Source organism: Podarcis cretensis (assembly GCF_951804945.1).
Source record: "Podarcis cretensis genome assembly, chromosome: 9".
NCBI classification, from domain to species: Eukaryota; Metazoa; Chordata; class Lepidosauria; order Squamata; family Lacertidae; genus Podarcis; species Podarcis cretensis.
Window position 1 is genome coordinate 6327037 of NC_137178.1, and position 15468 is coordinate 6342504.

At 47.8% G+C, this 15468-nt stretch overlaps 1 protein-coding gene across 3 annotated transcripts in view; it reads right to left on the reverse strand.

The window, feature by feature from the left end:
* The window catches only part of PTPRA (protein tyrosine phosphatase receptor type A), a 145492-nt gene that overhangs the window by 7693 nt on the left and 122331 nt on the right, over window positions 1–15468 (reverse strand). For all 3 annotated transcript variants that reach the window (XM_079990803.1, XM_079990805.1, XM_079990804.1), the window contains 9 exons: window positions 13206–13242; window positions 11767–11864; window positions 11510–11629; window positions 10816–10982; window positions 8310–8445; window positions 6378–6527; window positions 3867–3960; window positions 2787–2863; window positions 1314–1448 (listed from right to left, as the gene is read on the reverse strand). In XM_079990803.1, coding sequence (XP_079846929.1) covers window positions 1314–1448; window positions 2787–2863; window positions 3867–3960; window positions 6378–6527; window positions 8310–8445; window positions 10816–10982; window positions 11510–11629; window positions 11767–11864; window positions 13206–13242 — 1014 coding nt within the window. The remainder of the gene's footprint in view (window positions 1–1313; window positions 1449–2786; window positions 2864–3866; window positions 3961–6377; window positions 6528–8309; window positions 8446–10815; window positions 10983–11509; window positions 11630–11766; window positions 11865–13205; window positions 13243–15468) is intronic.

The following is a 15468-nucleotide window of genomic DNA, read 5'->3' on the forward strand; positions in this document are numbered from 1 at the left end:
GCTCTGAGGAAGGCAATGGTCCTTTATAAAAAGGGCAGCCTGGGACATATATCACAATGCTGAGAATTCTGAACACAAAGGTATGGGGACAGGGACCAAGCCTGCATAGGTCTTCTTGCTAGATGCAGTGCTTACCTCATTTATCCTCTTGCTGGCTGAAAAGACATGACGAACTGATGAATCTGCCTCATGCCCTGCCGGACTACTGCACTGCCTACCCAAGAAGCAGCTCTCCAAGGTCTCAGGCAGAGCTCTGTCTTAGACCCGCTACCTGGGATCCTTTTAAGGTACAAGTGACGGGGACCAAACACGAGGCCTTTCACAACCACAGCGTGTGCTCTGTCACACTCCAAGAAGGGTACAGGGCTCTACAGTTTCTCCCAATGGTTGCGTAGCGGGAAAGACTGAAGCCCATTCAAGGATTCAGCATCTTTGACACTGAGCAATAATGCAATTATTACTGCAATGCGTTAAGACAGTTAGGAAGCTTTAGCTGGTGCAGAATTTGGTGGCCAGGTTGCTCATTGGGGCAAGACAGTTTGAGCATCTCACACCGATCCTGGCCCGATTGCACTGCTAATTAGTTTCCAGGCCCATTTCAAAGTCCTGGTTATAAACTATAAAGCCTTAAATGGCTGAGGACCGCAATATCTCAAGGACCCAGACTCTGTGTTCATCACCTGAAGCCCTTCTTCATGTGCCTCCTACATGTGCGGTCCAGAGGGTGGCAACACAAGAACAGGGCCTTTCCTGCAGTGGCTCCCCATCTGTGGAATGCTCTCCCCAGGGAGTTTGCCTGGCGCCTTCATTATATATTTTTATGCGCCAGGTGAAAATGTTCTTCTTCAACCAGGCCTTGGGATGATTAATATTCTATAGTCTTTTAAATGTTTCTGTGGGAAGCGGGGGATTATTATTTTCCTGCTTGGGTTACGCTTATTTACTTGTTTTTATCCTGTATTTTATTCTGTGAACCACCCTGAGATCTTATGTTGAAGGGCAGTATATAAATCGAATAAATAAATAAAATTGTCGGAGTTAAAGGTTTTTTTGGGTTTTTTAAAAAAACCCAAATGGGAGCTATGCTCAGACTTCAGTGTACAGTGCCACACTTTGTACTCTGTAGTGCAATTTATCCAGACAGAGGAAGACCAGGGGCATATATATGCACTAAGCAGCTCAAAGTGGCTTGTATATGGTTGGCCAAAGGCAGGCTTAGAGGACCAGGCACAATGAAGTTTCTGCATCAGAACTGCACCACATGCCTTCAAGCTCCCTGGAGACAATTCTTGCCCACTTCCCATTTGGCTCACCTGACCCCTTTCTTCCAGCTCAGTCAACATGACAATGGAGCAGGACTTCCACTCCCAGATCATCCTCCAGAAGTCCTCCGTCGTGTGCTGGAGAGGGCCTTGGCTGGCTATGTAGGAATCCTTTTGGCGATAGCCCTGGAATTTTAAGACAGTGTGGTGTAGTGGTTAAGAGCGGTAGACTCGTAATCTGGTGAACTGGGTTCGCATTTCCACTCCTCCACATGCAGCTGCTGGGTGACCTTGGGTTAGTCACACTTCTTTGAAGTCTCTCAGCCCCACTCACCTCACAGAGTGGTTGTTGGGAATGGGGGAGGAAGGGAAAGGAGAATGTTAGCTGCTTTGAGACTCCTTTGGGTAGTGATAAAGCGGGATATCAAATCCAAACTCTTCTTCTTCTTTTACTATGAAGGGATGGAGCAGCGAGACTGGGCATACCCAAAGGCAAGAACAGGTACGTGGCACCAGTAACATCTAACAACCCCCCCCCCCCTCTCTCTCTCTATATATATATTCTCTCTTTCTTCCTCCCTCCATTCAAGAAGAGGACGCAGAGAGAAAGGAGCTTAGCCACTGGAATGTGCCCAGCAAAGGCAGGAAATTGAATTCCCAGGTAAAAGGCCTACCAGTCATGAAAGGGCTTTACAACCCAGATACCTGACAATTAATGAGAGGAAGGAGGTTAAATGAGGCGAGCGTTGATGCAGTTCTCTGCTTAACATTGACACAGACTGACACCACAATATAGAAGACCACACTACGGTAATTAACGCAAGCTTAGTCAATCTAGAATGACCATGGCTCTGTTTTCCTACAACAATTATGGATTAGATTCTCCATCCCTCCTACGCCTTTGCTGCTCTTTGAAAACCACCCTGGTTGCAGGAATGTAATGCACGTAATTGATGCCTTTGAATTCTGGTGCTGGAGGAGACTCTTGAGAGTCCCATGGACTGCAAGAAGATCAAACCTCTCCATTCTGAAGGAAATCAGCCCTGAGTGCTCACTGGAAGGACAGATCCTGAAGCTGAGGCTCCAAGACTTTGGCCACCTCATGAGAAGAGAAGACTCCCTGGAAAAGACCCTGATGTTGGGAAAGATGGAGGGCACAAGGAGAAGGGAATGACGGAGGACGAGATGGTTGGACAGTGTTCTTGAAGCTACCAATGTGAGTTTGACCAAACTGTGGGAGGCAGTGGAAGACAGGAGGGCCTGGCGTGCTCTGGTCCATGGGGTCACGAAGAGTCGGACACGACTAAACAACAACAAAAGAGGATGTGCACAGTCCCAGGATCAGGGAGCGCTGGGTGCTAACAGTTTTATGCATGAAGTGCAGTTTCTGTTCTCCAACATGAGACAGGAGAACTTGACCAAAGAACCCAAACTTTTCATTCTAGGGCTAAAGAGAAAGCAAGGGCAATACTGAAGGCACAGAGGGAGAAGGAAGGAAGATCACAATGGGGGAAGGCCACTCACATCAATAAAGGAGGCATTCACGTAATCCGTGTTCTCTTCGCCCCTCTTCACTGGAATGATCACCCGGTTGAACTCATCTACAGGAAAGACCAGGCAAACAAGGCAACAATTTCAGAAATATTTGGCAGCAAGTTTATAGATGAAGATATTGGGTCTGAAATACTGGCGCTCAGAAGAGATGGGTTTCCACAGCAACATACAAAAGTGGAGTTGTATGACTGCACAACAGTCATGCACGGAAGGCATACAGAATGGCAAAAAATGGTCCCTCGCTTTCCAGTGCTGAACTGCTTACCATATTTTTCGCTCCATAAGACGCACCTGACCATAAGATGCACCTAGTTTTTAGAGGAGGAAAGGGGGGAAGCCCCATTTTGGGGGGGATCATCTCACAGTTGTGCAGCTTCTTTTGCAAAGGGGAAAAGCCCCAGTTTTTTGATGATCAGCTCAAAGTTGTGCAGCTTCTTTTGCAAAGGGGAAAAATTCTGTTTTTATGGGGTTCAACTCACAGTTCTGCAGCTTCTTTAGGAAAGGAAAGGGAGCCCTTTCTACAGTTTCCAGACAGATAATCTAATCAGCCAGTCCCATGTTGCTGGGGAAACAAATAGCCTCCGTCTGCAGAACATTCAACAATGGAGGCCTGGGCAAGGGGCTGGGACCGGAAAGGGAGCCAGCGATCGACCACACATTCGCTCCCTAAGACGCACAGACATTTCCCCTTACTTTTTAGGAGGAAAAAAGTGTGTCCTATGGAGCGAAAAATACGGTAAATATTTTGTAAGCAAATGCTGATTGGATGTAACTAAATCAATTCTCTTCTCTGTAATTGCAAGTCATGATACATTTATATGACAATTCACTCCCTCTTCCAGCAACTGCCGCTACTGAAACCTTGATCACAATGGCTCTCTCTTTCCCCCAGCCCTCTCCACCGCATCTTGTTACTGCCGACACAAAAGCCACTCCCTCTCAAGGTTCCTCCTGCTGCCGCTGCCCCACAAACAGCAGCAGCAGCAGCAGCAGCAGCAGCAGCAGCTGTTCCTCAGCTGGGCTTCCCTCCCTGCAGAGCAGGACACTCACATGGAATTATCTGCAGCACCCGGTTCTTCTTCATGTTGGCCGGCAAATTGCCCGTTCTCATCTTGTCGTTCTGAATTTTGATCGAGGTTAGCTTCTGCAGAGAGAGGTTGGTGGAACGTGAGCCGCACCAAAAGCATCGAGGGCACATACCTTACGGTTCAAAGCATGGGCATGCACGTGCAGAGCGTCGCAGTGGGGCAGCCAGCAAGGGCACATACTTGCCCATTACTGGCATGTATGTTAGATGTGTCCATTGCATTACACTCAAAAAGGCGATGCAAGAGCAGCAGATGTGCACTCTCTCACACAACACGCCCTCCCTCCCTCTTTTCTACTCCCCACACCAGAGGTCACCAACGTGGCACCCATGGGCACCAGTGTGCCTGCCAGTATATCCCGTGGCACCCACAAATGGTCCTCTTAAAAACTCATAATGCAAGAGAGACTGCGCTCTAGTGGCTCAGTTACTGTTTGAACTGGTTTGGTCTCTCCCACACTGAATAGGGCCCCTTGGACATGCCCACAGTTTACTGGCTGCCACGACTGGATCCTCGCGCTGCCTTCCATTCTGAACAAAGAAGACTGCTTCAACCAGTGAGCAAGTGCAGTGGTGACTGGTATAGGTACCTTTCCCCCATTCATAGGGGCGTGTATCATACTACAGTGGTGCCTCGCAAGACGAAATTAATCCGTTCCGCGAGTCTCTTCGTCTAGCAGTTTTTTCGTCTTGCGAAGCAAGCCCATTGACGGCTTAGCGGATTAGTGCTATTAACGGCTTAGCGGCTTTTAGCAGCTTATCGGCTTAGCGGATCAGCAGATAAGCGGCTTAGCGGCTTAGAAAAAGGGGGGGGGGGAAAGGGGGAAAAAACCGCAGGAACTCGCAAGACATTTTCGTCTTGCGAAGCAAGCCCATAGGGAAATTCATTTTGCGAAGCGCCTCCAAAACGGAAAACCCTTTCGTCTAGCGGGTTTTCAGTCTTGCGAGGCATTCGTCTTGCGGGGCACCACTGTATTCTGTGGCCTCTTCTCCTTTTGTGCTCTTTTAGATGTGGAAGCCGTAGCCCCATAGTAGCCATTTTGTGATTGGCACACAAGGCACTTCCTCAAAATCCCAGGTGCGTTCACAGTTCTAGAAGGGTTGGTGATCCCTCCTCTGCAGCCTGCCTGCCTTTCCGGGATCACAGAATTGGGAAGACCAAAAGCATTCTAGTTCAACCACCTGTCACAAAACAGGACATTCTCCCCTCCAGCAAAAAATATCGTATTTTTAGCTCTATAGGACGCACCCGACTATAGGATGCACCTAGTTTTAGAGGGGGAGAACAAGAAAAAAAAATTCTCCCCCTCTCTGCTCAGCGCCCCTTCAGTGAAGCGGCAGGAGAAACGAAGCCCCTTCCATTTCTCCTCCCGTTTGGCTGAAGGGGCGCTGCGCAGCTCTCCCTCTCTGCTGAAGCTTGCTCTCCTGGCTTCAGCAAAAGGAACCCGAAGCCTCTGGAGCGCAGAGGTTCCCTCTGTGCTTCGGAGGTTTCGCGTTGCTATCGCTGAAGCCAAGGAGCCTGCATTCGCTCCATAGGACGCACACACATTTCCCCTTAATTTTTAGAGGGGAAAAAGTGCGTCCTATAGAGCGAAAAATATGGTAAATAAATCCTGAACAAACTATGTAGTGGTTTGCCACATACAGAAATGGGCCTACAAAATATGCAGGGATTTAAGATATGTAAAACGAACCATGGAAAGAGAAGAAGGGAAGTCATTGATATCTTAAGGATGTAAAATGAGTATTTGAAAATGTAAAACAGAAAATTTGATAAAAATTATTTAATAAACACAAAAATAAGTAGTTCTGGGTAGCTGACTGAGGGGCGGGGGGAGAGACCTGATTACCGTATGGCTGGATAGGAAGACCCATGACTTTGCCTGTTCTACTTCCAACAGCAGGGTCAGATTCGTTATAACCACCGTGTACCTCTAAGGATAGGACAGGAAATCCTCAAGTCTTGTGGTCTCCTGATTCCCCCTTGTGCTAGTTCTCCAAAGACATTCCCCCATGGAATTCCAAACCATGATCGCCATGAGCGATATGCCTACAATATTAGCCATGGCTCTGTCTTCACCGTTAATGGGAAGCCAGATTTAAAATCTGAGGCCAATCAGGGACGGGGAATCTGTGGCCCTCCAGAAATTGTTGGGCCATCACTGTGCCAGGCTGATGGGAGTTGGGGAGTCCATCTTTACTTGTAAGGCACAGGTTCCTTCTCCCAGCTGTAAATAATCCCATGACACCATGGCTAAAGAAAAGCAACTTGGTTCACATGTGCCTGATTGGTTAAGCCTTGCTTTCTGGCTCTCCATAGCCATCTGGTTGGCCACTGTGAACAGGATGCTAGACTAGATAGGACATTGACCTGCTCCAACAGGCTGTTCTTATGTTCTTCAAGTCTGGTTGTCTCTAGCTACAGTTGTCCCTGGTAATGGAGGTACCAAGCTACTATAGTTGCTGTCACTCACCTTAAACTCTTCCTCCAATCCGTTGCTGCTGGTCCCTGGGATCTTGTTGTAGATCTTCTGGAGGTGGATCTCCAGCGAGGTCACCTCCAGTTCTGTATCCCCATATAGATAATGCTCCAGAAGAGCTTGGTAGATGAACACATACTGCATCTGAAGGAGAAAGCTACCGTGAGACGATCACGCTCCACACTCAAATATGGCCATTCTCTGAACAGATTCAATGGGCTCACAGAGTACAGTGGTGCCCCGCAAGACGAACGCCTCGCAAGACGGAAAACCCGCTAGACGAAAGGGTTTTCCGTTTTGGAGGCGCTTCGCAAAATGAATTTCCCTATGGGCTTGCTTCGCAAGACGAAAATGTCTTGCGAGTTCCTGCGGTTTTTTCCCCCTTTCCCCCCCTTTTTCTAAGCCGCTAAGCTGCTTATCAGCTGATCCGCTAAAAGCCGCTAAACCGCTAATAGCGCTAATCCGCTAAGCTGTCAATGGGCTTGCTTCACAAGACGAAAAAACCGCTATACGAAGAGCCTCACGGAACGGATTAATTTCGTCTTGCAAGGCACCACTGTATGAACATGAGCTTGGAATGCGTGACCATTCCAGCCTTTTCCCTGAGAGGGTCGTGATGCTTTGCATGGAGTCAGGATGGTACACGCTCCAAGAAAGCATGTGCAAAACATTATCTCAAGCTTCTCCGTCTCTCCTGTGGCTACCACCTCCCACTTCCCCAGCCAACTTAACCCAGAGCAGCAGAAGGAAGATTCAGGGGCAGTGACTCCAGTTCCTTGGTTCACCTTCCCTTCCCTGCCAAAGAGCACTATCAGGACCTTATGCCCCAGTGTTTCCAACAGGAAAATGTGAGGCGAATGGTGACGTTTTCCTGCCAGGTATGCTGGGCGTGTGGTTCCAGAGCTCTCCTTGCTGAGAATGGAAGCTCTGCTGATCAGCCACTCTGCTTCCCCCCGGTAAGTTCGGAATAGGCTTGCCAGAAGTCCAACAAAAAGGGAAAAAGAAGAAGAAACTTGCAGTTTGTTTGTGTGTGTGTCTGCGGTCAGCAATGAAAACCAGTCAAGAAGTTATCACTATTCCTTCAAAATGCTATGGTTGGCTATTTTAAGTCCACAAATGATATGCAATTAACGACTTTTTAAAACTTTGTTATGGTGCTACCTTTAAATTGAAGCGAAAGTTAGTTATGTAAATAGCTTCGTAGCTTATGCTAAACAGCAGACAGAAAGGCAAATAGCATAGTAAGTTTTTGTATGTATTGGAAGCTGCCCAGAGTGGTGTAATAAATAATAATAATAATAATAATAATAATAATAATAATAATAATAATTTGCTTGAAACAGAACTGCAGCAGAGCAGAAGCAGCACTGGTTGTAATAAATAGAAGTTGTAACAGAAGTCGATGCCTTCTTACATTCCTAGTTATGAAGAGGCGGCAGCAGGTGGCAGATGGAATGAAGGTGCAATCCTGCATTGCATAGCAGGGATGAGAAGCAAACTATATGTCCTGGGAAGGCACAAACCAAGTTCCTTCTCAGCGGCAGACTGTGAAAGTGTGAATTTGAAGTGTTGGGACTCCCCTTTTCAATGCAGTCATGATCTTGGAGCCCTGACAAAGCTGACTGACCTGCTTGTTAAGCAGGCAAAAGGCAGAAAAAGGATCAGAGAGACAGGCCAGTGCTTGGAAAGAGAGGCTTCATTATTCTTTGCAGGGGGAAGGAAGGAAATAATTCTTAGGGATTTGTCCTGCCTGAGTTCTGCCAAAATGTTTGAGAAAAACCTCAGGGTCACTTGATTAAGTCTGCTTACCTGCTCATTTACACACAGAGGCCAGTTATATTTTGGGTTCTTTTACAAACAATAAATGCAAAGGAGAGTAGCTGGCCTACACAGCATGAAGCTTGTCCTGCAGGAGAAGAGACTTACATCGGTCTGTACCATCTGGCAGCGCTGTGCCCGGATGCGGCTGACGAACCCGTAAACGTCCACCTTTCTCTCAGTCAGCATCATGTCCAGCATGGCATCAATGACAATGAAAGTTCCCGTTCGTCCCACACCAGCGCTGGGGGGGAGGGGGGGTGTGGAGAAGAAGAGAAGAAGAAAAAGGTCTCCTTTGAGAATTCGGCCCCGGCAGGCGGTTTCAGCCAAGCAGCTCACATAAGCCAGATCACAGCACGCAAGTGACAGGCAGAGAAGATGATTCATTAAAGAACAAAGAAGCTCATGGGCCTAACATCTGTCTGCTTAGCCAACCTTGATGAGCAGTACATGCAGGGGATTCCCTGTGGGAGGAGATTCGGAAATGGGAGACGTGCCTTCTGACAGCTTGGTTGTGCCCACTGTTGGATAGCTCGGTTGGTTAGAGCGTGGTGCTGATAACGGCAAGATTGCAGGTTCAATCCCCGTAGCTGGGACAGCTGCATATTCCTGAATTCTTAGGTTATTCCCAAATCATTCCTAGATGATTCTCAGGGCCCCTTCCAACTCCACAAATCTACAAAAAGGGCAGTTCCCTGATCCTACCATCTCCATCTAAAACCACAAGTCAAAAGGCTTGAACTATCAGAATTTCGTGGGGCTAATGGTGGACTGAGAAAGTACATTTCCTGATCAAGGTGTCTATCCTGCCAGGTAAGTATCTGCTTGTTGGCGACTGCCCTGAACATCACTTGTCAGAAGGACGGGACATGGGTTTAACTCAGTAACTAGTAAGTTAAAAGTATTTTACATTTCTGTTAGATGAGGACTCCCCTGTTTGGTGCATGTGCTTTTTCAGGGTCTGAATAGTGTGAAAGATTGTGTGCCACTAGGGGGCAGAGGGAAGTTTGTGTGTCTCTGTATGAACTTATTTTTCTGGTTATTTTGTTAATATTGCTTCATAGCAGTGCTTTTTTTTTTCTAGGGGTACTCAAGCGTATGCAATATTGGCACATTTTGTTCTAGAAGAAAAGTTGTAAGTGTGATATTTCACTTTTTTTTAGTTGCTGGTTTGCTAATAGTGTTTCGTAGATTGTAATTGTTTTACTGGTTATTTTCTAATTATATTTTATGAATTATGCTGTACTTTTGATGTTCAAATATATTGTTGTTCTTTACTGTTTGTAAGCCGCTTTGAGAAACATTTGAATGGAAAGCAGTATGGAAATACAATAAATCAATACCCATATAAAAAAAGAAAATAAAGAAAGTAAATTTATTAATGCTCGTGTTAGGGAAGGGGTAGTACCTCTGGTAGGGACGCAGGTGGCGCTGTGGGTTAAAGCCTCAGCGCCTAGGACTTGCCGATCGAAAGGTCGGCAGTTCGAATCCCTGCGGCGGGGTGCGCTCCCGCTGCTCGGTCCCAGCGCCTGCCAACCTAGCAGTTCGAAAGCACCTCCGGGTGCAAGTAGATAAATAGGGACCGCTTACCAGCGGGAAGGTAAACGGCGTTTCCGTGTGCGGCTCTGGCTCGCCAGAGCAGCGATGTCACGCTGGCCACGTGACCCGGAAGTGTCTCCGGACAGCGCTGGCCCCTGGCCTCTTAAGTGAGATGGGCGCACAACCCCAGAGTCTGTCAAGACTGGCCCGTACGGGCAGGGGTACCTTTACCTTTACCTAGTACCTCTGGTGGGGGACGCATCAAGCGCCTTATGGGATAGTTTGTCCACCTTCATATGATTAACTCCTTTCCATTATATATCTGACAGGCTTTGTCTCCACTGGTTTTTTGGTGCCTATTGCAGAACCACCCCTTTCTGCGTGGCTTTTGAGCGGGAATCTTTATTCCAGTTTTTGCTCAGTCACTAGAGCTTGAGACTCTTAATCTCAGGGTTATTGGTCCAAACCCCACATTGGGCAAACGATTCCTGCACTGCAGGGGACTGGACTAGATGATCCTCAGGGTCCCCTCTGACTCGATTATTTTAATGTAATCGATTTAATTTAATATCCTCACATGGAGGCGCAGGTGACCCATCCAGCTGTTTTTGGATTACAACTCCCATAATCCCTAGCTAGCAGGACCAGCGCTCTATTTAAACACTGGTCATGGGGACGCAGGTGGCGCTGTGGTCTAAACCACAGAGCCTGGGGCTTGCCGATTGGAAGGTTGGTGGTTCGAATCCCCACAACACGGTGAGCTCCCGCTTTTCGTTCCCAGCTCCTGCCCACCTAGCAGTTCGAAAGCATGTCAAGGTGCAAGTAGATAAATAGGTACCGCTCCGGCGGGAAGGTAAACGACGTTTCTTAGCTGGACACATGACCCGGAAGCTGTACACTGGCTCCCTTGGCCTATAGAGCGAGATGAGCGCGCAACCCCAGAGTTGTCCGTGACTGGACCTAACGGTCAGGGGTCCCTTTACCTTCAGACAGATGGAAGGAAGGAAGGAAGGAAGGAAGGAAGGAAGGAAGGAAGGAAGGAAGGAAGGAAGGGACTGATGAGCTGCAGACTGACCTGCAGTGTACGACAATGGCCCCTGCATACTGGGGGTTACATGTCTTCACCTTCTTCAGGAACTTCAGCATCCCAATGGGAGTGAAAGGGACCCCGAAGTCAGGCCAGCTGGTGAAGTGGAATTGCGTCACCAGACGCTGAGGCTTCTTATTGGTGACATCGCCTACCTGGGTGGAAGGGTGGGAAAACAGATTGGACATATTGGTTAATTGTCAGGCATCTAGAGTCACGCCAAGCTCTCTGAATCACTTCCTTTCATCACCTGTAAAAGTAGAGATCAGAAATGACAGGTTAGACTAAGGGAGAGAGGAGTGTGGCGGGATCCCTTCTCTTCCATGTCCAAAATTGATAAAGGTTTCCTCCTCTCTGCTGAGCAAGCAAATTCTCCATCATAATCTGGCACCAGGCACACCAACTATGCCTATGCCCACATCTCTCCAAGGTTGGTCCACTTTTGCTTGGGCTATGCCACATCAGTATTTGGGCTGGGGGAGAAGAGATGTACAAAAAAACCCAAACCCTTCATACCAAAAGAACAATAACATCCATAAAGAACAATAACATCCATACAGAAGAGAACTTAGATGCTGGTTTCTCACCTGGTCCCACCAACCCTACTGATCTCCAGCTGCAGCATTCTGGAATCAACAGACTTACATAAAAAGGGAGAAGAGAGGGGATCAAAATGAGATACCTGCTGAATGCAGAATTTCCGCACTGTGTAGTCAACTAAGACAGTCACATCTTCCACGGACACTCGGATATTTCCGTACGTCCAGCAGCCCTGATCTGGCCAGTACTGAGCACATTTGCACTGGAGAGAAACACACATTTTTTTAAGAAAACACGGACCAGCATTTTGAAATTATTAATTACCTGCCCTTCACATAAACATTTTGCTTTTACGCGGCTCTCATTTCACTTGCCACAGAGCCTCCGGCAGCCACTTGCCTCTTTCCTCTCTTTCAGGTTGGTCACCATGACAATTGTTGCTGTGTTTTGTTCCCAAATCATCCTCCAGAAGTCGTTCACAGTTTCTTCTTTTGGTCCTAAACAGACCGAAGGGAAAAGGAAAAAGTGACACAGGAAGGTACTTGCAGGTGGGTGGGAGCAGGGTATGTGTGTTTAACAAGACCTTTAAGTGGTATAATAATTCTTCCATATTGTCAGGGCTCTGTCAAGGCTTCAGGGAATTACGATCCCTCCCCCGGTGGCAATCAAAAGGCAGATAACCGAAAGGAGTTCTTACCATATAATTTATTCAGTATTCACAGAGAGTGACAAAGGAACGCTGTCTCTATAATGGTGGCGTTGCTCCAGGTGAAGTCCCACCCCTTCAGTCCCCCTTAATCTATGTCACCCCTGTGGAGGCTGGTCAGTGCCTTCTGCCTCTGAGATTTGTGTTCTGCTACTTGCACAGCCCATCTACCGTACTTTTTCGTCTATAAGATGCCCCCATGTATAAGACTGGACCTAATGGTCAGGGGTCCCTTTACCTTTTTATCTGTTGTTATGCAACTGAATTCCTGCCTTTTGCCACGGGGTGGCAGCAAAGAGGCACTTGCTCATCCAACTAAGAATCCACTAGCTACCCTTTCAAACAGCACAGCCTTCCCAGTACCCTGACTCCTTCCATCTTTCCAATTCCAGAATACACCTGACTTCTGGAAAACCGGAGTCCATTTTGACAATATGCTGGGGGCCAAATCTTCACAGGTGAAACCCTAGTGGATGACCCACATGAGATGTAGATTAAGTTGTAGCTTTCCAGGCACCAGAAGCGATGGGATGATGTTTACATGATTTAATTGTTGCAATTTCCCACTGTGCCCATGACTGATTTGATGAGGGCAATATTCCCCTGAGCATTCTTCCTAAGGCTGGCTGCCACAGTGGCACGGGAACCAACTTGGAAACTCAGAAGAACATTAAGGTAAAGGTAAAGGGACCCCTGACCATTAGGTCCAGTTGTGACAGACTCTGGGGTTGCGGCGCTCATCTCGCTTTATTGGCTGAGGGAGCCGGCATACAGCTTCCGGGTCATGTGGCCAGCATGACTAAGCTGCTTCTGGCAAACCAGAGCAGCGCACGGAAACACAGTTTACGTTCCCGCTGGAGCGGTACCTATTTATCTACTTGCACTTTGACGTGCTTTCGAACTGCTAGGTTGGCAGGAGCTGGGACCGAGCAACGGGAGCTCACCCCATAGCAGGGATTCGAACTGCTGACCTTCTGATCGGCAAGTCCTAGGCTCTGTGGTTTAACCGACAGCGCCACTCGCATCCCTAGAAGAACGTTAATGCACTGCAAATATATTTTGCTCAGCATAAAGCTTCCCAGCCATTTGTCATCCCGGGACAGAAATCCAAAGGAAAGGAAGTGTGACTTACCTTGGGCTGCAATGAACTTGTTCTTCTCTTGGTACCCCTGCCAAAAGAAAAGAAAACAAGAGAAAGAGGTAGTTCATTTGTGCCTCTGGCATGCGAGTCAACTTCAAAGTCTTCCGAAACATTGGCACCTTCTCAGGCACCACACAGAGTGAGCTCTTTACCTTGCCAATTTTGTATTGTACATAAGCTGTATGAGGGCCAACGAGAGGGGTTAGAGCAGTTGGGGGTGTTACATCAGCACCAAAAAGCATCTGTTTTTCGTGTTTTTGGTGTGGTGCCTGAAGGGGAAGAATACTCATCACTACCAGGGGAAAAGATGTACAGTACCTAGCGCAGTCACACAGACAGAGCTCTCTCTTCCTTGGAACATTTTACTGGAAACACAATAAAGTGGATGTGTGACTTGATACCAGTGGCAGACAGAAGCATGCTGGATATCTAAACACAGTGCACCTGATTCTTACCACACCCTTCACAAAAAACACTCTTGAACACAGTAGTGTGCTAGCACCCCACAATTTGTGTGTGGTGCTCTGGTTAATGCAAAGTAAAGGTAAAGGTAAAGGACCCCTGGATGGTTAAGTCCAGTCAAAGGTGACTATGGGGTTGCGACGCTCATCTCACTTTCAGGCCAAGGGAGTCGGCGTTTGCCTGCAGTTTTCTGGGTCATGTGGCCAGCAGGACTAAACCGCTTCTGGTGAAACCAGAGCAGCGCACGCAAATGCCATTTGCCTTCCCGCCGGAGCGGTACCTATTTATCTACTTGCACCGGTGTGCTTTCAAACTGCTAGGTTGGCAGGTGCTGGGACAGAGTGATGGGAGCTCACCCTGTCATGGGGATTTGAACCACTAACCTTCTGATCAGCAAGCCCAAGAGGTTCAGTGGCTTAGACCAGAGCGCCACCCGTGTCTCTGTGCTGATTTGTGTGTGCTACTGCTCTGGCTAATGCAAGAAGGATGGTGCAACAAGAAATGCCAGGCAATGATTCTGCTCCTGACTTTTCTGTCTTCTTGACAAGTGCAGTTGAGACTGCACTGGTTAGGGGTGCTTTGGGCATACAAAAGTAGAGGTGGGAGATGAGAGAGAGACAGAAAAGCAAGGAAGTGAAGTGGAGATTATGCATCTATCAACACTGCAAAAACAAAACACTGCACCTCTTTAAGGAGCTGCTGTATGCAGAAACCACTAGCACACCTAGCTACACACTGCCCACTCTAATTGGTATATGACAGTTCTCCAAGATTCCCAGCCTCCTTATCTCTAATCTTTAACTACAGGTACCAGGGATCAAACAGCATGGCTCCTTCTGTAAGCAAACCATGTGCTCTCCCACTAAGCTATAACAGAAGGCAAAGCATCTGATGCGGGGATATAGCCAGGACTGTGATGACACCACAGCCTCCAAAAATCCACGTTCTTCACCAAAAAAATAGTCACCCCTCCAGGGACGAACTGCACACCTCCATATTAGAATGCATCTTCAGTAGCACTCATTTAAAATAATTAAGGTTTTTTTACAACGTGGTTTGAGGGAGGTGGAAAAGAAAACAGAAGGGCAGAGCTTGGGCAGGAAAACAAAACATGCGCACTACAATAAAGTTTGCAGCCCACCGATGCTCCTTCCTGCTTCGGCCAAGCGAAGCCACGTCCACCCTGTACCCAATGTCATCAGGCATGGTAAAGATGTGGCTTTCTGCCCAAAGTGGGGCTCCCAGGCACCTCCATTCAGCTGATTAGTGGGGCTTGCAAAGAGCTATGCCTTTGCCTGCAGTGTTTGATTTTCAAGCCATATGGGCAAAGGAAAAATGGGTCTCCTGACGTCATTTGTAATGTCAGATAATTGACAGGTGGGCAGCTGCAGCCATCTTCCACAGCTGGCTTGCAGGGAGGGTGGGCAGGTAAGAGTCTAGCCAGCTGGCTGGATCCAGTCCTTCACCCCTGTTCACAGCACTTGAAGGCTCCTTGCTTTGGAGACTTTTAGCTGGCAGTGGGCAGGATCCACAAATCATAACTGCTGCACAACTGCCCTTTTGAGAAGGAAACCTGTGCAAGGTCAAGGGAAATGAATGGAAGTTGTGCGACAGCAATGCCAGGTGAATCTGACTTACTGTCTGTGCACTTTTCAAGCTATGGAGAACTAGAAACTTGGGTGTCTGTAGGGAGCAGCATGAAGCAACCCAATTTTGCCTACACGACTGCAGCTGCACATGTCTGTAGATCACCTGCAACACTGCTATCAAGACAAGCATGGGAGCTGGTTAG